The sequence below is a fragment of the Ostrea edulis genome, chromosome 2, assembly GCF_947568905.1.
Source record: "Ostrea edulis chromosome 2, xbOstEdul1.1, whole genome shotgun sequence".
NCBI lineage: Eukaryota > Metazoa > Mollusca > Bivalvia > Ostreida > Ostreidae > Ostrea > Ostrea edulis.
Window position 1 is genome coordinate 105,421,070 of NC_079165.1, and position 26,850 is coordinate 105,447,919.

The 26,850-nt window shown below is 35.7% G+C and overlaps 1 protein-coding gene across 7 annotated transcripts in view; it reads left to right on the forward strand.

Annotated features, from left to right (window-relative positions):
• LOC125667320 (LIM and calponin homology domains-containing protein 1-like) overlaps positions 1-26,850 on the forward strand; it is a 59,494-nt gene that overhangs the window by 12,667 nt on the left and 19,977 nt on the right. For 5 of the 7 annotated variants that reach the window (XM_048900816.2, XM_048900815.2, XM_048900817.2 and 2 more), the window contains exons 4-6: positions 7,785-7,894; positions 18,845-18,887; positions 23,573-24,286. In XM_048900816.2, coding sequence (XP_048756773.2) covers positions 7,785-7,894; positions 18,845-18,887; positions 23,573-24,286 — 867 coding nt within the window. Of the gene's footprint in view, positions 1-7,784; positions 7,895-14,315; positions 14,411-18,425; positions 18,575-18,844; positions 18,888-23,572; positions 24,287-26,850 lie in introns of those variants that run through there. The other 2 variants (XM_056155905.1, XM_056155906.1) reach the window with 2 other exon arrangements.

Genomic DNA, 26,850 nt, shown 5'->3' on the forward strand with positions numbered 1-26,850 from the left:
ACTCACCCACCCAATTTGAATTTCTCTTCAGAAAACCAGCTGAAAGCAGAATTTCCTCTGGAAAGTTAGTTTTCATAGGGATAATTTCTGCTGTACTTTATATTAGTTTTCCCCTTCCTAATGAATTCCCACTTTTTTTCCCAGCTTCAGTGAAAATTGGGGGATGTCAATTCGGGGCTGTTTGTCCATCTTTCTATAACTCATTGGTTTGCATATCACATGAAGAACTATGACCCTTCTTGAGGTCAGAAAGTCCAAGGTCATGGTCACATTATGATGAATGGTTTATGGATGAGCTCTATCAATGAAACTTCACATGAAGTCAGTCTCCATGACTTACAGATGACTCCTATTGCTTTTTCAGTTCAGAAGGTTGAAGGTCATAGTCACAGGGTCACATATTGTAAGAGATGGTATGGTTTTGAAATGACATCTCAGGTACTGTTTGAGTTACAATAAGCAATAAAACTTCACATGAAGAGTCTTTGTGGTAAAGTGATGACCCTGTTTGTTCTGGGGGTCAAAAGGTCAAAGAGCAACATGTCAGATATGGTTTTTGGAGGATGTCTCAGACAGTATTTGCACTTTAGCAATGGAATGTAACTTAAAAAATCTCCATTCCTTTCCATCACTCGAGTTCAAATGGTAAGAAATATCTCAAATACTATTTTAAGATTCATCAATCAAATTTTACATGAATGGTCTCTATCTCAAAAAATGACTTAACACTTTTGAGATCAAAAGGTCAAGGTCAGCTGTTCACATAAGGTAACAAATTATCTTTGAATGATGTCTCTAATATTGTGATTTAGCAATGAAACCATGCAAGAAGAGTCTTCATATAAAATTTCTACCTTTTAAAAAGCACAAATCAAATAGGAGATATAACTTGAAGCGTGGGACATAAATTCAATGAATTGGCTTGATTTATTACTGTATTTATGTAGCATTTCAATTCTCGGTTCAACGTTAACTTTTCAAGTCATGAGAGAGTTGTTCCAAAAGTAGTAAACACATGCGATGTCGAGAATAGTTCACACTTTGAACAAAGAACATTTCTCAACACTAAATGACAAGGTACATGTAACTGCCAGTTAACTCCAAACTCTCTGCTTTGATTACCACACAATCAATTGTGGCATTGATTTTCTGATAATATCTTCTAAACAATTAGCATAATTTACTGTGTATGATTTGTTTAGTGTGTATGTGTGCAGTGTATGTTCGGGTATGCGTTTTTCAATGAGCATTTACGGAAAATTATTTTAAAAGTCAGAGCAGTTTTAATATTCTGTTACCGTTTTATGAGTAGCAGTTGATTTTATACTTGTATGCCACAAAGGAGTCAATATGAAGTGTCAAATAAACTTCATACTGTAAAATACCTATAATGCCATCAGATAAAAAACTATAGTAATTTGTTTATTTAGTGGATTAGGGTATATGGACCATGAGTATCAGCCTCCAATAGCTCACAGTTGCAGGGTTCCCGGGATCGATTCCTAGTTCAGCTTTAAATTTTCTGCCTCCTACTTCATTTAGATATCTCTAAGGTGGCTCATTCCACTAAAATTTTATTTAATTGTTGTTTAAGCACGTCGTATGAAGCATGATTTCACCATCGAAAAAGTAATACAAGCTCTCAATTATTTTATGATTTTTTCTGGAATGTGAAAAAAAAGGTGTTTTGCTTGCAAATAAGAGATTCTAGAGTTCAAATTTTGCTGAGATTTGGTGCATGATATGAATATCTAATAAAACACTCCAAAAAGACCAAGATAGTTGTTATAATTTTTTAGAGAGAAAAATTATTTATGATGAACTCTGTCATGGCTGGTCCCAAGTCTGGATGAGAAAGGAGGAGGGTAGGGCATAAGGCTAGTAACCCCACCCTATAACCTATAAAAACCTGCTAGCTAAGACGATGGGGGTCCAAAACTGAAAGGACGTCTCCAATCCGATAGCAGATCTTCCAATTCCAAAACAACACATTCAACTCGGATGCTTGAATGTAAGGACTTTGGAAGATTGACACAGGCAGAGAAATAGATGAACAGCTAAAACCCCACCATGGTAGGAGTGACTGAGGCCAGATGGACTGGACCTGAAGGCAAACACTGAAGTCTGGGGAGGTCATCATTTTAGTCAGGAAGACAAGACAACAACCACCAGGCAGAGAATGCTTTTATCATCAGCAGAAAGCAGGCCAGTGCTGTATTGCAGTGGAGAACCATCAGTGAATGCCTGCTCTACATGAGGCTGAACTCAAAGTACACCAAACTCTTGGTTATTGTTGCCTATGTACCCACCAATGATGCCGATGAAGAGGAAAAGGACCAGTTCTACAGTGTACCCCAAGCAATTACGGACAATGTCCCTAGACGTGATATCCTGACGGGAGACTTTAATGCGAGAGTTGACAGAAACAATAAGGGCAGGGAGAGTGTCGTGGGGCAGTGCGAGGGACCTCACTGACAACGGTGAGAGACTTAGCAGTCTCTGTAAAGAGAATGGTTTTGTCATTGGCGGCACACTTTGCCCACAAGGCAATTAACAAATTGACCTAGGCATCACCAGACATCATCAATGGCAAGTGGAGGCAGTCCCTGCAGAATGAACAAGTTAGAAGGTACGCTGATGTTGGCATCAACCACAGCCTGTTGGAGGCCAAACTGAGGCTAAAGTTTAGGAAAGCGAAGATCGGGGGTGACACTTAGCATCTTGATGTTGCGAAGCTGAAGGGATCAGCCATCAAGCAAGAGTTCAACATTGCACTGAGGAACCTATTCATCATCCTTCAAGACATAAGTAGCATTGACTGTCGACAGTTTCAACAAAGCCATGATTGAAGCAGAGATGGAGACCATTGGCTATAGATATAGTACTAAATCAGAATGGATATCTACAAACGCATGGAGAACAATAGAGGAGAGGAGGCAGATGACGAAGAAGTTACTGGACACCAAGTCACCTAGATTGAAAGAGAGCAGCAGCCTAGTACAGGGAGAAAGAGAACAGATCAGATCACCAGGAATTAAGATTGAGGGCAGAACCAGGACCTACCAGTAAAGACAGAAGACGACACGCCTATCACAAAAGAGCAGGCCAAACTTGAGAGATGGAGCGAGCACTTTCGACAAAGCCTAAATAGGCCAGAGTCCTCAATACTCACCAACATTGTTGAGGCAGATGAAGATCTGAATATCAGCATGAGACCCACCAAGATAAAGGAAGTGAAGGGAGTCATCCATAGACTCCAGAATGACAAGAATCTAGGACAGGATTGTGTGTGCATTGAGATGTTGAAAGCAGAACAGGAAACTCCATGCATTCTTCAGCATATCCTCCAGGACATCTAGGACAAGGAGGACATCCCAGATAAGTGGAAGAAGGACGTTGTCATGAAGCTGCTGAAAAAAGGAGACCTGGGAAAATTTTGCAACAACTGGATAGGCATCACACTTCTGCTCTGTTCCTTACCAGCAAGGTCTTCAGCCACATCATCCTTCAGTGCATCACAACAGCTGTCGACTCCTCACTGCACCAAGGACAAGCAGGCTTTTAGAAAGGACGTCCCTGTATCAACCACATCTCTGTCCTGCAGCAGATCCTTGAACAGTCACATGAATGGAACAATCTGCTGTATGTGGTACTTGTGGACTTTGAAAAGGCTTTTGACAGCTTACATCATGCCTCACTCTGGAAGATCCTTTGACAATATGGCATTTCACAGAAGTTGGTGAGCATCATCAAGTCCCTTTATGAGAATTTCGAGTGCCAAATCATCCACAACAACCAGTTGACAGAGTCCTTCAAGGTGGACACAGGAGTCAGGCAAGGATGTATCCCATCACCAATGCTGTTCTCCTTGGCAATTGACTGGCTTATGAAGTGTGTCACCCAAGGCAAGAGGCAAGGTATACAATGGACCATGTCCTCAGTCTTAGAGGACCTGGATTATGCGGACAACCTGGGATTGCTGTCTAGCAGAAACCAGGACATACAGCGAAAGACAGAAAGCCTCATTGATACAGATTCAAGGTCAACGACAGAAAGATTCAGGTATTACGGAAGAACGCCTCAATCAACGACCTGGTCGTAGCCTGACTCAGTGGAAGGCCATTGTAGGACATGAGGGAATGTGTAGACTTGGACAGCAAGATGACAACAGATGGTGTCTGTGATCAGGAAATTAACGTCCAGATTACCAAAGCCAAACAAATGTTTAATGCTCAAGACCATTTGGAGATCCACCCACACAAAGGTCAAAATCTTTAAAAGCAATGCCTCAGCATCCTGTAAGGCTTAGAGTGCTGAAAAACCTCTTCTACTATCAAAAGGAAGCTGGAAGTATCCCAGAACAAGTGCCTGTGGCTTATCCTCTGGGTATTCTGGCCAAATGTCGTCTTCAATGAAGACCTGCAAGAAATGACGGGGATGCAGACTACCACAGTGGAAAGTATTCAGGAACCACGCTGGCAATGGCTGGTACATGTCTACCGCATGCCATCCAACTCACTCTCCAGGATAGTTCTACTTTGGACACCCCAGGGGAGGAGAGACAGAGGTCAGCCAAAGGAGACTTAGAGGCGAACTGTAGACAAAAACCAGCGCCAAATTAACATAAACTCAAATAATTGAAGATATCTTCAATTATTTGAAGATATCATCAATTCAATTATTGCTCTCTTTAATTGAATTAATGTGTGCATTAAATCAATTATTGCTCTCATCAAATGAATTAATGCGCACTTCAATTCAATTATTGCTCTCATCAATTGAATTAAAGCGTGCATCAATTGAATTAATGAGAACAATAATTGATTTAATGCATGCATTAATTCAATTATTGCTCTCTTCAATTCAATTAATGAGAGCATCAATTGAATTAATGAGAGCAATAATAGATTTGATGTGCGCATTAATTCAATTATTGCTCTCTTCAATTCAATTGATGAGAGCATTAATTTCGTAGAAATATTGCTCGCAATAATTGATTTAGAGCTCGGTATAAATAATTTGATGATCTCTTTAATTCAGTTGAAGATATCTTTAATTATTTACAATGCTTTTGTATAAGGAATTAATGCGCACATCAATTCTTTTAAAGAGAGCAACAATTCAATTAAAGAGATCATTAATTCAATTGTGGATTATGTTAAATTGAAGATATCTTTAATTATTTAGTTGCTCTCTCTAAAAGAATTATTGCTCTCTTCAAATGAATTAAAGACATCATTAATTCAATTGAAGAGAGCAATAATTGAATTAATGTGTGCATTAAATCCATTATTGCTCTCTTCAAATGAATTAATGCGCGCATCAATTCAATTATTACTCTCATCAATTGATTTAATGCGCGCATTATATCAATTATTGCTCTCTTCAATTGAATTGTAGCGTACATCAATTCAATTGTTGATATCATTAATTCATTTGAAGAGATCATTAATTCAATTAAAGCGCGGATCAATTCAGCTGAAGAATTAATGCTATCATCAATTCATTTAATGCACGCAATAATTCAGAATTGAAGATATCATTAATTATTTGAAGAGATCTTTAATTAAATTGTTGCGCGCATCAAATGAATTGATGATATCTTCAAATAATTGAAGATATCTTCAATTATTTGAGGTTATGTTAATTTGCCGCTCCATAGAGCAGAGGACTGAGCTTCGACATGGCCCCCAGAGCATGTACCATGTCACAGGAAGTATTGGAGGCCTCTTGAGATGATGTGATAGGGATGTTTTTTTATCCAACCTGCCTAACTGTCAAAATCTTTGTCATATTAAAAGTAGTCTTCACATTTGGTGAACTAAAAGGTAAAAAGCACAGCTTTATTTCAATATAAGTTGAAGGTTGTATGGTGTATCTCGTTATAAAATTTGCCATCGTAAGCCTTTTCCATGGTTCTGGAAGTCTTTTTTCACAAACATATCTTGACACTTTACGTTTTTGTAAGTGCTGATGTCAGTGTATCATTTGCAAGTCTGTATGAAAGGTCTGTACTGATGGAAGTTGCTGATAATCAAAATTTTTATTAGAAGTATGATAAGCCAAACTAAATGAAGTTTTGCTGCTCTTAATTGTAATATTGAATGAAAGTTGAAGCACCATCTATTGACCTTATGAGTAGAGGTCCTGATAAATTTGTTTTATTATCAGGCACGTTTTGTCTGCCAACAGTAGGGTAATGTTTCCAATGAAAGCAAATATTGACCAACAACCGCCTTCTTGCTTGGATGAAATTCTGACTTAAGTAACTGCGCTCAGTTCAGGCAACAGAAAAATGCTTTGATGATGCGATTACTGAGACCTGTGTCCATTTCCTTGGTTTATCAGCACTGGTCTATCATAAATGCTTGTGTAGGTATGTGTCCTGAGGGGGAGACATGGATTTCGTGTCTCCATGTGTATTGTCAACAGTACTTCTCCTGTATCAAGAACCCATTGTCAGGGTTGTAACACAAAACAAGGCATATCGGACAGAGATCTATATCGAAACCTGTGTCTCCAGTTCTTGTAAAGGTCGAAGAAATAGTGGGGTTCCAAATTCTGCATCTAAAGCATCAAACCTACTTATATATCATTTATTGTACAAAAGTGAACGTTGCCCAGTTTTGAATGAAATCAAGGCATTACTTTGTGTATTTTCTTATGGTCTAACAATGATGAAAATTTGTAGACCGTTTAATGGATGTTCCATAAGTATCCCTACGTTGGGAGAGAAATACGAATGTGTTGAATAAATTTGTAACTAAAGTTTATACAGCAGGAGAATGTCTTTTTAGGATTTAGAAAAATTCTGTACGAGACCAAACTTCTTGTTTACCTGAGATATTGTTAAAGCTAATTTTTAAAGTACCGATTAGAGTTCAGTTATCCAAACTGCATCAAGCACTTTAGAAAATGTAGATGTTTACAGTATCATTTACAGACTGACACTATTTCACGGAGTCTGAAAATTACACCATAATACAGACGGTCATGAACACCCTATAGGTGCCTTGTGGAGAAAAGAATTTTAATGACTTGACACACAAAATCCATTTGATATTTTTTTTTATTGAATATTTCACTGATGCATTACATGTTTATTGCTTTGCAAGGTAACTATGAAGTTTTCCCCCTATTCAACTGGGTGCGCAATGCAGCATAATAACTTGCATGCATTTTCTCAATTGGGAATGTTGTCCCTTATGTAAATACTGGATGATATTTGGGGTCTTTTTGATTTATTCATTGAAACGTAAGTAAATACTTCCCTAACATCCTGACAGTGCTGTAGAGGTCCATGGTAGAGACTTGCGGCTTTGAGGTCTTATCAAATTAGGTGATTTATTGGAGTATCTTTGTTTGCATAATTCCTGCCAACATCAAGAGATCCAAAAAGGACCTGTTCTGCTAGCCAGGTCTTACACAAAACTGCTCTCCCGGCTAAAGGATGTTTACACAAAGGCTTGATTGGTTGTTTTACTACAAGAATGTTTAAATATTTAACTTTATGCAAGCAAGGATCGCCATATTCATTTCACATTGATAAGTGTATGGAATTTTTTGTCTTCGTGTAAAAAATTGTTGTACAGGATTTCCATAACTGTTAAATGATTACTGAGGGATTTTCATGTATATTCTTTTCATAATTATTAGTTAATTTGTCTTTAGATATTCTTTCAAATACATTAAGTGTTGTCATTTAAATGTTTAAATACCACATTCCAGAGATTATACGAGTGTTGCAATGTTTGAAGTTGCAGTTTGCTTTATGTGTCTTTCAGGATAACATTAATGTGTTTTTAAAGTCGTGCCGTGAGACCTTCGGACTTGGCAGCAATCAGCTGTTTGACATCGGAGACTTGGAAGATTTGTCCCAGAGAGCTATTGCAGAGTAAGTAAGAGCAGCACACAAACATACAGATTGACAAATAATTGTAATACTTGCAAATTTAAAAGTACGTGTGTTCTGATTATAGTAAGTGTTCCTTCAGTTTGTCGAAAAGATTTTCGAATTGGGATGGAAGATCAAAGCAAAAAAGTATCGGGAAAACTGACTGATTATGAAGAATATTATTTATTTTTCCTTTTTACAGTAAATAAATATAGTTCAATGATAAGGTCACTAATTATAGTTTACCTCTGAAGATCATTTATATATATGTGATTTTTCTGGGATTGAATGCTTATAATAATATGCTTTTAGGTAGGTTATTTATTGACTTAATTTAGTCGATACATGCATTTTGTATGTTTTATCAATTTGGTAATGGTCCAGAAAGAGAAAGTAGCAACACAACTATGTCAGAATGTATGACAAACGAAGCCTTCGTCACTGTTGAGATTGTGAACTTTGGTACTACCCAGTATTCCGAATCCATAGGGGCCAGGTCATACCTAAGATGTGACACTGCAAGTCAGTAAACAGGGAGTGCAAGTGGTGTGTTCTCATCCTTGTTTGAAAAGCATGGGAACACACCAAAGCCAAACGTTATTTGATTTGAACAAATTTTTACCCTTGATACTCTTTCTGATTCAGCTTGACCTATTTTAAGGATCAAAACCTCTGCTAATCCAGAGATTTTCACCCTCTCTGTAAAATCCTAGGTATTTGTATCCCTCTGAAAAATCCTGGTTATGAGTCTGCATTGCTCAATTCCATAATTCTACAGCTGTTTGAGGAAAGTTAGTGCCTTTGTCCTCTCTCTATGTACACCCTAGTTACAAGTGCAATTTGCTGCATAGGGGGAGGGAGGCTGGGGATCTTTTGAGCAGAGATAGAGTAAGAAAATTTTCTTTTTATTTTGCTGGATCTAGGAACTTATTGGGGCTTTACCCCCTGGACCCGCACCATTTAGGGCTTCTCTATGTACAGCGATCCTGAATAAGTCACTCCTCCATCTAATGTATCCTCACTTGATATGGCTGCAGCTGCAGACTCTTTACAGTGGTACTAAATACATTTTTGCTTTCACCTAATTTTACCAACATCACATGATTAAACTAAATGAGCTTCTGGAGGTTTTGCCCCTTTGACCCCTACAACGATGTGCTCTGGAATTAAAATTAATGAAAGTCCTATCTCCCAAGAATGTACCTAGCATAAGGTTCAAGATAATAGCTAGGAAAAGAGTGGGCTTTGCCTCCATGGGGGCAGTCCCAAACACCTATTTGTTGGATACCCCCCCCCCCTTTCAAAATTTTCTGGATCTGCCAATGACCAGCCAGTGGAGTATTGGAAGTGAAGATCCAGACTCTCCCTGGCAGCACTTACATTTGACATAATCAACAAAAAGCCTAATCATATAAGTTTAGGTTCACGTGTCCTTTAAAAAATCATTCCTTTACTAGTAAATGACTCAATTGATCCCTGGATAGTGCTGGGAAACCCCAGTTGAAACCCTGCTGTTTCATCAGTTCAGGATTTTGTTTGGAAAAAATTCTTGTCCTTGTCATAGGAAGTCCTACTGATAAAATGCTGTTGACAACCCCAACCTGAAGAAAAGTTCTACCAATCTTTGAATACTTCTCCCACCTTATGCAAATGAAACTCTCGTATCTATCTGGTGAAAGTGGGCAGTAGATTTAGGGGGAAATTAAAATACATTTTGATGTTTCTTAACATTTTAAAAAACATTTCACGGCACAGTTGGTATACGGTAAACTGTCTGACCACAGTAAACACTGGCCGAGTTTATTTCTGACCAGTTAGCAAGCATGTTTATATTGCTGCGAGGCATAGGGCCGGTAAAAAGGCATATTTAAAAGCGGGATACAGGGTGTTTACATTAAACAAATTAATCTTTTTATAGGTATTTTAATATCAATTCAGGCATGTACTTACTGTGGGGAGAATGTATTAGATCTTTAGTTGTGATATTGTATTAGTTTTTATGATCAATTGGTATGGCCATAAATATCATATCATGGGTTTAAAAGTTCCAAACATACATTCAAATTTATGATAACCCATCATCACAACACCTATACAGATTCATGAGGGGTTGTTGAACTTAAAAGAAATAATTTGTCAACTTAAAATTCTGGTGGACTTTTGTAGCCTATTATCATTAGTCTCGCTATCTTCATCTAATCAAGCAGTGGGGTCCTCTTTATATTAACAACAGTCTCCCATTATTCTTCGTCTAATGAAGCAGTGGGGATCTCTTTATATCATCAACAGTCTCCCATTACCATGACATTATTGAATTCAGTGAGTGAAGAATCATAACACCTCTTGCACATAAACAGGTTGTTAAATATGTCATCATAGGCTGTCACGAAACCATTGGAAACCCTGAAAAAGAACCTGGAGTCACATTCTCATGTTGGAGAGATTTATCTGATACTTTGCTGTATAAGGGGAGATATGTATACTTGCTGAATAAAAATTTTGTAGTTATTTTGTGCTTTGTGAAACCAATTTGCTAACATGCTGGCAAAATATCATACCAGAAGATCAAGTCAAAAGGTCAACAGGTAGCCGACTTCTAACATACCTGTCAACATGTTTCTGGTGAATGAATCATTAGAAGTTACAACTTCTGTCTTATCTAGCCATCTTTGTAGGGAATATGTCTTTTCTTGAAATTTTAATTGTTATGTTTTGAAAAAATGTGTAGGCTATGATTGCATTAATTTGCTCCATCAGTTCACTAGATGACAGTAGGTTGTGCATCATGTAACACAGCAGTGCTTCATCTCAGCACAGGCTAAATCCCCTTTTTAAAAATACTTCAGATGTAACACTAATAATACTAGCATTATCTCTTTATAAGTAAATAGTAGTTGCTTTCACAAGTCAAGAAGAACCAAACTATTCAGGTTTCTGTTCTGTTAAAAGAAGCACTGGCTTTTGCATCTGTGTTTTACACTCTAGCTACCAGGTCTCATTCGTAGCAGAAGTAGCAGCTGTATCTATGCTATACTGTACACAATAAGAAGACAAGACACGATCCCTCTGTATAGTTCACTGAAGGTTGGCGATGTTTTTGTCAGTGATGAGTGTCTGTCTATACCTGTATACCGCCCAACAGGAAATATCATACATACCTTTGCTATGTAACAGTTTGAACCCTCTCTCTCTCTGAATATTCTTCATTCATACTGAAAAGAATTGGAATGATATTCTACCTCTCATTCTGTTGGAAAATGATTATTCTTTGTTACAATCTACTGTTTAGGAATCTAGAGTGTTTAAAAGTTGAAACTCTAAGCAAGTAGATTTTACCAAAATAAAAAAAAACCCACATGTATGCATGGATATTGGTATGTTTAATTGCAGACTTTTTTTAAACGTTAAGAAAACATGGACCCTTTTCAGGTTTTTAGGTCACCTGAGTCATTCAAGTGACCTACAAGTATTGTGATCTGTTCTGTCATCACTTATCATTGGAAAACTTTTTGAACCCTCTTAAACAACAGAACCTGAATTTTTAAGTGTTAAATAATGATGCATACGCATCAGCTTTGAGTGTAAAGGAAGAAAAACAAAAATGGTAATATTATTGTCCCGGCAGGCCGGCACCCCTTAGTGGCCTTGGGGACTGTTCCAAATCTGCCCAAAAATAGTTTGATCTTTAAAAATCTTCTTTACTCATGAACACATATCAGACAAACTGGGTGCACTTTATAAGAGCATATAGTCCACTAAAATTGTTAAATTTGTGTTGGATCAGGGGTTTTATAATGAAAATGCAGGGAATCTTTGAAATCTTCTTTACTATTGGATATCTAGACAGACAAATTGGGTGCATAGTTAAATGAGCATGGATGCCTATACCATTTATGAAAGTTGTTGCCCATTGGTCTGACAGGCCCTCTGGTCTTAGTGTATATTGAATTAGTCATATTGTGAATTTCTGTTTAAAAAAAATCTTTACAACAACTGTACTGTACATTCAACAAATATATTATTTTCTGTATAGTAATGATAAACGTGGAGACATTCACCAAAGTTGTGAAATGATGAGGCCAAAGTGAGGTCTATAAATCATATATATACTGATATTGAATTACACCTTCTGTAAAAAAGAAGCCAAACAGACAATCGTACAAATAAAGAAAAATGAATAATTGAAATAAAGCTATATCAGGATGGGAAAATGTCGTAAAAGGGTCCCTCTTGGGGTGGTGAGCACAAAATTCAAAATTTTAGAATGGAAATCATGACACATCCGCTGGAAAAGTATAGAGAACAAAAATCATCAGGAGGGGTAGGGAGATGTCATTATAGGTGCAAACTGATGTAAATATACAGGCGATCACTAAGTACAAAATTTGAATCATGAACGAGACTCGACAGAGAAAAATTACATGTGCGCTTATTAGTCACCAAAAATGATGACCTCCTGTTTCAGATAAAGACTAAATAATATTTCACCAGCATCAGGTAACACATTCTTGTTATTTGGTGGCTGTGAATTACCTCATATGCAAATTGTTATTTTTGATTTTTGCAATTTTGAGAGATATTTGTGGTATAGTGATTAAACCTCATGTGTATTTAGTCATAATAAAACTTCGTCAGGAAAACGTTTGTTGTACGGGTTTGATAATTTTGTTGGCCAAATGGCTACTCTGTCATCACGATGACAATGATGAATGTAATATTGTGTATATTTTGTTTGTCATTTTGTATTGATTTTTCCTGTTTTAACAGTCCCTGAAAAATAAAAGGAAAGTGATTTGTCTAAACAAAGTTTGTATATTTTTTTGTACATACCAATTTCTAGGGCCCTAAGGCAACTCTAGGTATACAGACAGTAGAACTTGTCTATTGGGAACTCTATTTTAATTATAAAGAAATAATTTTAAAATACTCTGCAACTTTCTTCATAAATCTTTTAAGGTATGGTGATGTAGGTGGTTGAATAATTCAATTCTTTATAATTTATCATATATCTTGAATTTCCTTGCATCTATTTCACATTCCCCAACTTCAGTTAAAATATATATATCAATCAATTTGATCTTAGATATTCTAACAAAAATTGATAATTTTTCAAGTGTATAAATTTACAAAATGTATATATGTGGTTTGTTATTAAAAATTCAGTATGTGGGAGAGAAGTCCACCCCGTCCTTATTATGTCTCTTTTGATCCTCCTCCCAGTCAGATTCTCTTTCCTCCATTTTTTTGCTCTCTTCCTCCCCCCCTGTCTCTCTCTTCTTTCTGCCTCCCCCTTTTCTCTCCTTCCTGCCCCCATGCATTCTCCTTCCTTATTACCCTGTCCACCCCATGCACCTATGGAAATACTTGGCTATCTATTTTTGAAAGCTTAGAGAACTTCCCCTATAGATACAATGCCTCCAGGAATTCCTTGTAGTATAAAATCCCTATGCAGGCTTTTGGGTTCTCTTGCATGGGTATAGGCAATTTCATGCACATGAGCTATTTGAAATGCATTAATGGCTGTTTTGATTCGATAATTGATATTTCACACATCTTTCATAAAGTTACATTGAATGATATACATTATATATCATGATATTGTATTATGTGGCATCATAATTAGGCTCAGGGGAACTACAAACATCGTAAATGTTAATTATTCATACTTTATATGTGCCATTGTCTCATTTGCCTGGATACCTTAATCAAATATGCGTTTAAAATTTAGATGGTACCTGTGGCCTTATTTCAATATTAAGTCAATTTTTTTTTCAGATTTCAATTTCATTGTCTTTATTTCACACAGAAATTTCTTTTTATGATTTGACTACATATATCATGGTTACAAATGTTCTCATTTTATTTATGAAATATTGCTGCTTTTTCCCAACTTTTGGTGCCCCAGGCCAAATCTCAAAAATGAATGTGAGAGCTATATGCTATACATCTTTCCATTCCCCCCAAATCTTTGTTACTGGGTATTTATTGGATGGGTAAATGTGCAAATATAAAAAAAAAAAGTGAATTGATTAACAGCATTAAGACTACTTGAATAGAAAAGACATGTGTCCAACATATTTGATTAATGCAATTCACACAAAGAAGAATGAATGCCAATGGATTTTTTGTAAGGTGAAATTAATGATTTCCCTGTGTGGAGCCCCCAACCAGGTATATTGATGATATTATTATGAGTTACAGTGGTCTATCCAGTTTGTCGTGAAGAAATAAACTATTATGTGTTTTAAGGTCCACCAGGTAATCCACTACCTTTAAACATTCTTCTGCATTTAAGCATTTGAAATTTGTGTGGTTGACTCATTTGGTGCACACTTTTAGGATTTATACCGATAAAGTGGGAATGTATTATTAATCCATATTTTGGGGAGGATAGGAAGCATAATCTTCTTTTCAAGGTATTTAACATTGGGATTATATAATCGTTTGTGTTGGTGCTCTGACAGGGGTCTTGTGGTTTTGAAAGTGGTCCAGACGTCAGGAAATCAATATTTGAAGGTTTGTGATGAGCCAATTAGTTCGATATTAAAACCAATTCATGAAAAATGTCTGGAAATAGCCTTTGTTGTACACAAAAGTGGTGGTGACTATATAAATTAAAATCACAATATTCTATATATGTTATATTTCTATAGGAAGAAAATACTACTGAAGTTATTTAGTGTTTGTAACAGAGAGTCATTAGTACCACACTATAAAATTTTCACATGTTTTGATGGAATTTTCTGCAGTGAACCATAGATGAAATATTCAAAAAGTTTAGGTGTAAACTTGTGTTCTAAGTTCTGAGTGTTTATACTTTATCTTCTGAGTTCAAAGTGAATAAATTCACCACATCAAGGTGATGTTATGCCATCTTGGGTGTACACATTGCCATCTTACTCCTAGCGTGTAGATCTGTCTGGGAAGTCTACATAATTGATTGAAACATCAGAATTTTTGTTTTGAAAAGATGACAAACAAAGAAGATTTGATTCTTCTGTCCTCGGGTATGATAGGCAGAAGGCGGTGACGATTCCTGGTTTTGGAATTCTGTGGGATAATGGTTGTCTTTTATGGCAACAACAATGCCATTTTGTAATATTTCATAATTTGAAAACCACAGACAGCATTTCTGCCAAGTCCAATTGTGAAGAAGACATTTACATACAGCATTAGAAAGAATGATCCTACTTTATATTATCTATTTTTCAAAAGTCTATCAAGTTTAATACTACTGTGGAACAGAAGCTTGTTTAAAGTTCTCTACAACAAAAGCTTGGTCACTGATGTAGCAGTGCTCAGACTGAACAATTGGGATTTTAGTTCACCAGAACCAAAAGCACAAGTATTGAACGTTTCCAACAGAGGAATATGCAGATGTTCACTTTTGTATATTTCAATCATCTACAGAACTATTGGACATTTTCAAATTTAACTAAACAAATGACACAGACTATACCTTGGGTAAAGATGTATTCAAGTTCAACCAAACAAAGGACAGACCATCCCTTGGGTAAAGGTATATTTAAGTTCAACCAAACAAATGAGACAGACCATCCCTTCTAAAGGTAAAGGTATATTTAAGTTCAACCAAACAAAGGACTCGGACTATCCCTTGGGTAAAGGTGTATTTAAGTTCAACCAAACAAAGGTCTCAGACCATCCCTTCTAAGGGTAAAGGTGTATTTAAGTTCAACCAAACAAAGGACTCAGACTATCCCTTGGGTAAAGGTGTATTGAAGTTCAACCAAACAAAGGACAGACCATCCCTTGGGTAAAGGTATATTTAAGTTCAACCAAACAAATGACTCGGACCATCCCTTCTAAGGGTAAAGGTGTATTCAAGTTCAACCAAACAAATTACTCGGACCATCCCTTCTAAGGGTAAAGGTGTATTCAAGTTCAACCAAACAAATTACCATCCATTTACAAAAGACCATCCCTTGGGTAAAGGTACTCAAGGTTTTAAAAATGAAAGGATCTGCTAATTAACTTCTGAGTTGGGATACTTGAGAAACACAAAAGCAGAATCAAATTAAGTGTAAATTTTCTCCCAAATCACAAGATCTTCAAAAGCGAATTTTAGACAAACATTTCTTTGCATAGTGTTGTCATACACCATGGCTATGATGGGACCATGATATTGGAAGATATAGATACAATTATGGGGGAAAATGAGAAAAAGATCAGAGCATGAAAAACGTAACGGGAGCAACAAAATCAAAATGCATCAAATTATTGTGCAAGCTTTCTTATATGGTGTTGATGCAAAATTGTTCAAATTAGAGCATACAGGTTCACGAAAGGGGTACAGGCAAGTTTATTTTGCCTTGGATTATAAATGTCATTCTTCAGTAGATAGAAAGGACCATGTACTGCCTTGTGTATAAATTTCTGTGCACAGCAAGATGACAAAATTCAGGTAGCAAAAATTCATGAGCTTATCAATTTTCCTTTCTTGAGATTGGAAAAAGTAAAGTGTGTGTACTTATTGTAGTGTTTTTATGCCCTCGAGATCGAAGATCGGGGGTGCATATTGTTTTTGTCCTGTCTGTCATTCTGTAATTCTGTCTGAAACTTTAACCTTGCTAATAACTTTTGAACAGTAAGTGATAGAGCTTTGATATTCCACATGAGTATTCCTTGTGACAAGACCTTTCCGTGGGTACCAACATTTCTGACCCTGTGACCTTGACCTTGGAATTTGACCTACTTTTTGAAAACTTTAACCTTGCTAATAACTTTTAAACAATAAGTGATAGAGCTTTGATATTTCACATGAGTATTCCTTGTTACAAGACCTTTCCGTTGGTATTGAACCTTCTGACCTTGACATTTGACCTACTTTTAATATTTTTTTTTACAATGGTCATAACATTCTAAATGGTAAATATTAGAGCTTTAATATTGTACATGAGCATTTCTTTTGACAAGACCTTTCTACTGGTACCTAGATATTTGCCCTTGTGACCTTGGCCATCTTCGGAATTGGCCATTATCGGGGGCATTTGTGTTTCACAAACACATCTTGTTAAGATTTGGCGTTGTCTTCTGATGCACTATTGGGTGTAATCATGATTTAGCACTTCTTCTGTTTATGGACAAATAGAGAATCTTATTAATTTACCACAGCTATAGAATAGCACTCATGCTTCACCACCAAATCCACTAAAATTTGAATCCCTCTATAATAAGTACATGTACAGTATTTATTTTAGCCATTTTAACATTTCAAAGCTTATTGGTAGAATATATGGGCACTCATTCAAGTGATGCAGTTAAGGAAAACAAAATATGACAAGATGGAAATATGAATTTTCCAATGCCTTCTCAATACAACTATAACTGTCAATCATTGGGCAAGCTGGATTCTAGATTGCTCAAGTTATGACCTTTGGGTGAGCATGAGGTCTTGCAAATGTAGATTAATTTCTCAATAATGGCAGAGTGATCCAGGTGAGTGTTGTAGTCTATGGGCCTCGAGCTTGTTCCTATCCATGCAAGTAGGTCTTTGAAGCTGTGTAAGGAGACATATTATACACAGTAATTCTTTTTAAACTCAAGAAATGCCTACAAAAAATGTGTATACCACCAGCAAGATCAAAGTGAACTCAAAAATAAAGAAAAATTGAGAGAAAAAAATTAAGTTAAAAAGAAGTGTACATTTCAGGCAGATAACCTTTGTGAATTGACATGTGACCTAACTATCAATACACAAGCTTATAGCCCCATACCAGCACTGCGGCATTCCAGGCGATAACAGTTGTTATTGTATTCTACCACACTATTCTGGAGATTTATCTGCAATGATAGTTTTTACCTGTCCAGGTACGTTTCACTTGTTATAAGTGACAGGTAACTCATTCCGGGCTTGTTAATTGGACGTTGTTTTCCTTGTTGACACATATATAATTTGGTTTGTGAATATGTAATTATTTTTCCTGTCAATTGTGCAATGATACTACTTAATTTTGAGGGTGTTTTTTTTCAAGTGCTTTATTTTGCCTTCAAAAAGGAGCTATTTGCCCACAATTGGTAACCCATATTGAAAATGGAACCTTGAAATGTATGTAGGCCATTCATATTTACCGGTCTTTCTTGGGCATGGCATTCCTCTTTGTGATGGATTAAATAATATAGATTTATGTAAATTATGTAAAATGTGAAATGATTGAGCTGGCTACACAGATCAGTAAATGATGTTTGACAGAGAAGTGAAAGGATTTGTGGTAGGAGGTCCAGTTTGAGAAAAGGTCTTGTGTTGAGAAATAGGAATATTAAATTTGTGTTCAAATTCATATCAAGAAAAGGATTAGTGAACTTTTTGATTTAAATTTCGTAATACTTTACTCTGTTTTTGTTTATTTAAATACACCTGTGTTTTGAAAACTGTAAATACCAGGAACAATTGCATTCAACAAGAAATATAAAGGCATTATCACTCTATGTTTGGACTTGTCAGAAAGTAGAACTAGAGGTTTGCAGGTTTAGTCTTATTAACCTACTAAGGTCACGAGGTCGCGACAGGGTCCATTGGACATGTACATACAACGTACAGGAGCATTGTGCATTGAATGAATTGTAAATGTGCAGTTTGCTGTGAAATTCAATGTCAGGCATTTTCTTTTATTTTTTGGTGACAGTGAAAGATAATTAGAAGTCAACAGGGAGAAGATTTTTGTGAGTGTATTGGACAGCTGCTCTTTTTAGACATTCTGTAGTTGTATTTCAGTGGTGGTTGGACATAAAATCAGCGTTTGATGTCATCAGACGGCATCATTACCTGCCGAGCGAGCATGTAACGCTTCTGTTAGGCCTGTCAATGTTAGTAATTCGTGCGTACCTTAACCATACTCGGATAATTAGGAAATTTTGTGGTGACTACAGGAGACAATGATTTGATTTTTTTTAAAATATTAGTTTTCTGAATTTGATCTGTCTTTTTTGTAGCTCGGATAATCTTAAACAGGAAGTTAGCAGAAGATCTTTGAATGTGAGTATTATTGTACTAAATTTAGACTTTTATAATTCTGTGTTATAATAGACAACTTTGTTGCTCCCTGTGCCATATGCTGTCCTCTCCTGAATAAACTTTTATCGTGGAATTAATCGTTAGAGCATATACCTTATGTGTATTAATGTCGCTGGTGATGGTGTGTTGGTAACATGGAGATCCAATTCATTACAGAAATCAATAACTAGTGACATATTAGAAATGTTAACATGATACACATTAAGATGTAATCTTGAGGCAGGTACATTTAATGATGACACAAGTATGATTGTGTAGATCACGATTGTGATCACAATACTTTTGATGTGTATTGTCCATAACTAGGTGTGCGTGCAAATTCCAGAATCAATTCATATTTCAACAAACTTGATGAATAATGTCTACACGTGTAAATAAATTACTATAAAATGTATGTAGGTGCTAGGTATGACATAATTTATTTAAAAACTTGTTAATTAAAGCAATAATTAAGATATAATTTTGTCATGGTGCACCTTCAGGGGTTTTCTGAGAAACTTTTCTTTCAAGTTCCCTTCATTAAATTTTCCTCGGCATGCCTCCTTGCGATGTTAAAATATGTGTCCTTCATCAGGGAAATGCATGTAATCCATAGAATTTGCCTCCAAGCTGTATGATGCATCAGGGGGACAATGACATAATGAATTGTACATTTCATTTCTCATTAATTAAGTCCCTTGTTCACTTCTTCCATTGGAAAGATGGAGAGATCTCATAAATTCTGATCTTCTTGTGTGAAAGTTGCCTTTTACAAATGAAAGAAAAATAGAATTTAGCACTTGTAGTCAGTATGGTTTTATGCCATAATATTTACATTGCCCAGTGTTTCGTCACTGTTAAACCTATGTTTTTGTAGTGTATTTATTTGTTGATAAAAGCACTTGCCTTTCAATTTGGCATAAAAATCTTACTGGGATTTAATTATTTATAAAAAGAAACATATGAATTCACAAAGTATAAATTGCTTATTAGTTAGTTTGTATTTTGGGGGTGTTTCGGGTAATTTCCTCTCTCTTTATATCCCCTATGACACAAACAACCTAGCTCGGACAGTGATAGGCCTATCCTTGAGTAGTTCGTACCATATGCCTACTGTATACAGGGAATATTTTTGCCTCAGCTTTATTTTTGCTCAATTCACCCCTATCTTAAAGTAGGCAAAATCAAAATAGGATGAATTTCAATCTAATTAAAACTAGATTTGTGTATGAAGTGCATCTTAAAGGAGTGGAATTTTGATTGCATTTGGTGAATTTATATTTACTCATGGGGCCAGAGTGGGGCAACTGTTACAATATAGGAGTTTAAGTTTTGCATGCATGCCAGGTTACATTTCTTTTTTAAAAATGACAGGAACAAAGACATGACATTTCACTAATTTAATTGCTATGCAAGCTATTTCCTGTAGTATAGCTAGATCAATTTAAATTTCTTTTAAACTATGTCCCTTAGGAGGTCATAATATGGTTTTAATATTTTTCATGATTTGAAATTATAAAAAAAATCTTTATTTCAAGAATTAGAAGTACACAGTCAATGTGATATGGAAGTATCCTCATGTAGTTTAGTTTCAGTTTTCTTCATTCCTTAAGTGGCTTCACAATAGGAGTTCAGAGATACATTCTTATCATACCCCACGCAACAAAGTTGCGGAGGGTATAATGTTTTTGACCCGTCCGTCAGTCCCTTTTTTATCAGCATAACTCCTCTGAAACCGCTCAACAGGATTTCGTGAAACTTTGTAGTTAATAATGACACACAGTGTAAATGTGCATATTCCCAGGAAATTCTGATTCAATAATTTTTCTGGGAGTTGTGCCCCTTTTGAACTTAGAATTTCCTGTTCTTGCAGTAATGTAGAGCATTACCATTCATTATGTGAGGTATTGTCAAGCATTGTTAGAGCGTGAGGTATGTGAGCTTGCTCACTTCTGCTTTCTTTCATATTACACTATGTACATCCATTTGATGAATACATGAATTAACTAAATTACAATGCTTAACCTTGACTAGAGTCAATCTACAGTAGAGATCGATATAAAGATTGCCTGCGGGTATCTTTTAGTGTCTTTGAAGTAGCAATATGATAATTATAGTTTGTGAAAATATTCCAGTACCCCCATGGCACGTAGTGACTATATATAGCTAGTGGTTTAATAACTGTTGAGCTCATGCAATTAATGTGCCATTTAGATCTCCATATTTACAAGTTGGCTCAGGTGAGCTGTGTGGCTCTTTTGCCTATTCTTGTCGCATACTAGGATTTTTTAGTCTTGTACCATTTTCATTTCCATGCACGCTAATAGTTCATTATGCAGAGTGCTATTTGAAACAGTGGAAAAGTGGCTCACATGATTTTCATATATGTTCTGGTTTGTTTGCATCATACAATTTTTATGCAATATTTTTTCATCTAGTATTTTATCATAAATATTATCTTTCGACCATTTTTCATGTGATAATTATATTTATGATACATTTAACTGTAAAGAAAAGAAGGAACATGTTTGCATGAATTCCCTGTAAAACGTTATGCAAGGACACCAAGTAAATATTATCGTACTTTCTGTCTTTTTCTCATGCGAAAAATTTGCACAGAATTTGCATCATGAGAATCATACCATTGTGTATATACAAGATGGCTCAGGTTAGCATTGTGGCCCATTGGCCTATTGTGAAATACCAAGAATTTCAGGCCTTGCTCCTTAATCATAATTTCCACTCTCAGTTTATGATGCAGTGCACCATTTTTGACATGATTTCATATGCTGTATGGGATATATTTTTGCCCTTGTTTTATTTCACTCTTGTTGTCATTTAATTGATATAGTGAATTCAGAATGAAATTTTTTATTAAACATCATGGAACAAAGTGAAGAATTTATGGGCTATATTAATTATTTTACAATGCATCAGGACAAGAATACACAATACACAAATTTAGAATTCTTTAATATATATACCTGCACAGAGTTATGTCCATTATATACATTTATTTACTTTAGAGTTTAAATATGCAGCTTTAAAGTAAAACGGAAAACGTGTAATAGAAATATATTGCATACATTATGTAGTAATACAGGTGGGCAACTTAACTCTATCACAAAAAAGTGGACTACATATAATAAATTTTGAGAAAAATTTCAACAATGTGCCATTTAACATTTATGATTGAATATCCTTCAATGAAAAGAGGGTGGAGATCAGAATTCATTAATTTATGATGCAGCAGTGTGCAAGTCTGTAATATTCCCCAGCTAACATGCACGACATGTATTTCCAAACTGGTAGCATTCGTACACCTGCGCACACCTTGATGTTTGTATAGGTGCGAATGACGTAGATGTTGGTAAAAGTATTGATTTTATCATTTGTGTCAGGGTGGAGTTGCCACTCCACAGATCTGATACGTAATGGTTTACGAATTTTGAAAGTATCTTAGGATTAAAATCTGTTTAACTCCTCCTTTCCCATCTTGTACATTCAAGAATAAGCCGGTTTTGGTAAGCATGCAGGGTTTGTAATGTTTTTAAGGTCTCACTTTCAATAGCACTGCTTGATCCTGCAGAATACATATAAGCTAGGGCTAAGGTGTCAATGTTCCTTCAAAAAACAAGGTGCTTCCAACTTGTTGAAGTAAACAATTAGTGGATAAGTACAGGTGGGGGTCATGTTAGTCTTCTGCTATTGTCAGCGGTTGTCACTTAGTATCTATAGTTCTTTGTAGTACTGTACATGATCAAGAAAGAATGGAATTCTACATGTAATTTGAAGTCTACTAAACTTCTAAACTGGTTTGATTTTCTTGGACCTTCTAGTAGACGTAGTAGATAGATGTACAGGCCACATTCTATATATAATGAATAAGTAAATAGTCCCATTTGACTGATAGATGTATTATATAAGTATTCCTGGAATTGTTTCTGTATGGAGATGAGGTCTGGTTGTGGATTGTGGTCTGCTTCACATCATACTTGAGTTGATTAATTATACATTTGTTCAGAGTATATGTAAGATTATATATGTGTTCCAGTGATTGAATACTATTATTTGTTCTGGGCTTAGGAATGTCATGCCTGACTGGCAGATTGTGAAGAATTCAAAAGTCTGTCATATCCTCTGTTAGTTATTACATTAATCTAGACCAGATACAGAGAATTTAAAAATCGTTCATATGGATCATACACAGGACAAAACTCTTTTGAAAAATTTTAAACAGATTAGCTCAACATTTCTTTAATGTTTAGAATATTGAAGGCTTTTTTGTAAGTTTGTACAGTCCTGTTTTGACTTCTGTGGATTATATGTAGTTCACATTAAGAGTTGAATTAAGACAAACCAAACAGGTATGAAAGACAGGCTTTCTGATTGGATCCCTGGGAGAGCCTTAACTTTAACCTTGAAAGGTGTGCATTCCAGTGAAATTGATTAGGAAGGTAAAGGGAATGCAGTTTCCTGTAATCTTATTGGTGTGATTGATCTGGCCTCTATGTATTTGTGTTTTGTGTTCTTTGATTACCAGCCAGTAATATTGGGCTTGCAAAACTTTGGTAATGTAACTTTGCTGCAATTCATCAATGAATGTTTTAGAACAGGGCATTACGGAGGATTAGGAGATTATTCTGTTTATGTCTTTGCTATTACAGGTAGCCATTGCCATTTTCTGGCTGGGAAGAAGCGTTTCTCAAACATTTAGTGGTCCACAGCTCGACCAGTCTGCATTTTCGGCAATCGTTCACTACAGTGGAAAAGACCTACTTCCGAAAGAACGACATAGGAATGACTCGGTGGATTCCTCTGACCAGACGTCCAGCGCTTATAGCTCGCACGAGACCAACTCACGAGTGAGCAATGAGGATTCATTAGAACACAAACACATCAGAGACAGTTCTTGTGATTCTTTTGTCTCGAAGGAATCCATCCCTAGTGTTGACTTGGAAGATGAAAACATGCCAGGTTCTGTAACCAGTAAAATGAGGAGATACAATAGTGCAGGTTCTCTGAACACAAGTGGTGGCTACCATTTCTCTGCCACGTCAAACAGTATCAATGTGGATGATTATGGTCACACAAACTCAAACCACCACCGCCGTGGTTCTTCGACAGACAGTATGGACAGCAGTAGTTACCTAGGTAACCATTCACGTCAGTCATCCGACAGTGCAAGTGTTGATATCCCAACGCGTACCTTGAAGACCCAGAGAAAGGTTAGTTCCTCTACACTGGATCCGCTGCAGTTTGTGAAGTCCAAGCCAGCAGACAGCCTAGCAAAGACAGCCCAGGAGCAGATAGAGGCTGCCAAGGAAACCAAGATATCGAGGGTCGTCATTCCTGAGAAAGACGATGTGGACTGGCAATCAGTAAGTATAGTCAGAAATAATGTGGCGGCATATTAAGTGTGATGTGATGTGATGAAATATTACTTTGAATATAGTTGAACTGTAATATCAGTAACATTGACTCTAAATAGTGGCCGCTTAAAAAATTCTTTATCTTGCTTGCCTGTATATGATAATAAAAAAAATCCTTTATGGCAGTCATTTAAAGAACAAATTCATATTTATAAATTGTTTTGTAATGTTCTTATAACTTGTGATGCTTAAAATATATTTTAAAATATTCTTCAGTAAACAAATTTTTGCATAATATTATTGAAAGCATTTAAGTTAAAATATGTATTTATTGAATGTGCGTTGAGATAAAATGAATCAGATAGTGTAGAAATAGGAGCTTCAAGCCATGGCTTTACATAAATGATTTGCTAGCTTGATTTGTTGTACATGCTTTTCTGATGGACTGAATGTTGTTTGCTAGTCGGAGTCATGCGGTGAGGAACAGGAAGTAGGTGGCGCCCTCTGTATAGTAGTCTGCATAACAAAACAAATATTATAAATTTGCTGTAATTTCATTGCACAAGTAATTTTGTTATATCATATTTAAAAAGCTACCCATGTAACATTGCAATTGTTCATGTAAATTGATATTATCACTAGAATGTAGTCATTTAACATGGTGACAATTTTGTCATATAATGAGAAAGTATATAATATCTATAATATAAGGCATTGATTGGGTCATGACCCCTTTAAGGGAGAATTCTAGAATTTACTCCGTAGGAAGAAAAAAAGACTTTATGCAGAGTGAGTTAAACAACCAAGTGCAGAATCAGTTGGATCTGACTTTGAATTTTAAACTTTCTTTTGATTTCTGACAAATTCAGTAATTTTTGTGTTGAAATATGGTATGAAAAGAAAATTTCTCCATGCTAGGGGTTTCTATTTTTTTTTTTGTAAATTCTTGATTTCTTATTTCTAAAATTCTTTTTTTCAGCCTACTTAACAAATCCATGCAAACATGTAGCTGAAATTTACAGTAAAGAATTTAAGGGAACTTAAACTGTTGGTGAACCTAATTAATGTTCCTTTTTCTTCCAAATGAGTAGAATGTGTGTATGTTTGATTGTTTGCATTCTAAGAAGTTTTGTCCATTACTATAGGATACCATTGTCTGACAAATGTCCATCTGTCTGCAAGCATTTTACATTCTGGACATTCTAATATTTTCCGGTCTCCACACACATTTTTCAAAAGAATTTCATGCATATCCTTTTAGTGGAAAATAATTGAGGAATAGTCAAATTTAGGGTGGATTCAGTAAAAAATCTTCAGAACCATAGAACTGCTGGGCAATAAATTACAAAATATATTTAAGATGTAGATTTAAGTTTGTTGAAGTCATGACCCCTGATTTTACAAGAATGTGGAAGGAAAGTATTTGACAGTAGAAGAGCGCTATGATATTTAGATAATTGACAAACATCTTATGTAAGGTAGCTTGGTTCAGTTTTTAAGCATCCAAAGAGAGGATTAGAACACTGTAGGGGCGAAAGTTTTTCAAAGGAAAATATTCAAAGATCTTGTAAAATGAATGCCCAATCCCCCTCAATCTATGCAATTTCATACACTGTCAGAGTGGAATGTTGGGAGCTTAAGGAGACCATGAATAGAATTCAAATAATTTTGAAGAAAAAATGACCTATTTTATGTCAAATATATAAAAGCCTGCATTTTGTGTGCAAGACATTATTGAATAGCTTTAACGAGAGAGCAGTAAGCCTCGTTTGCATTATGAATTATACAAGTGGGTCAAAATTTTATAAAATCGTTTCTTGATGGTGCATTGTAACTTATCTCCCTTATTTTATCTTTGTTGGTTTGCGGATAATCTATAAATGATGACAACATTTTTTGGTACTTGGAATGACTGGCACTTTTAATGTATTGTGAAATTTTCACTTTAGAGAGTATGTTCAATTCTTACCACTGTGGCCCTGAATTTGATCCTCTTGATTGACAATAGGTTTAGTGCTCGCCCACTCAGACATGTGGGTTTCCTATGGGTACTCAGGTTTCCTCTCAGGCTGATGCCACTCGTAAGCCCATTTCTGAGCCAACGACGAGAGGCATTGAAATCAGTTGTAGAACTTGTTTGTTAATTGTCATGAAATAGATAAAGTTAAAACCTGTTAATATTATATAAATAGAAAGTTATTTCCCTTTCAGATCAGATGATAAATATCTTTGTAAAGACTTATTGTACTGCATGTATTTAACTATTAGGGATAAATCACACAAGGTCTCAGTTTTTTAAAAGGAAGAATGTCAAAAGTGTGTAGATAATTATATACATCATGTATTCATATACTCTCTGTGCTTTAAAATTTTGTTGTCAGGGGCTGCTCATTTATTTTAGGAGGAAATTGCTCTTTTAGGAAATAAATATTCTTGCCTTGAATATTGTAAACCTTCACTGAACAGAAAATGAATACATGTACAAGTATCTTAGCTGACCTCCAATTGTGATGTATTAATTCCAGACATTATATTTTTAAACGTGTGTACTTCATAGATATAATCACATAAAT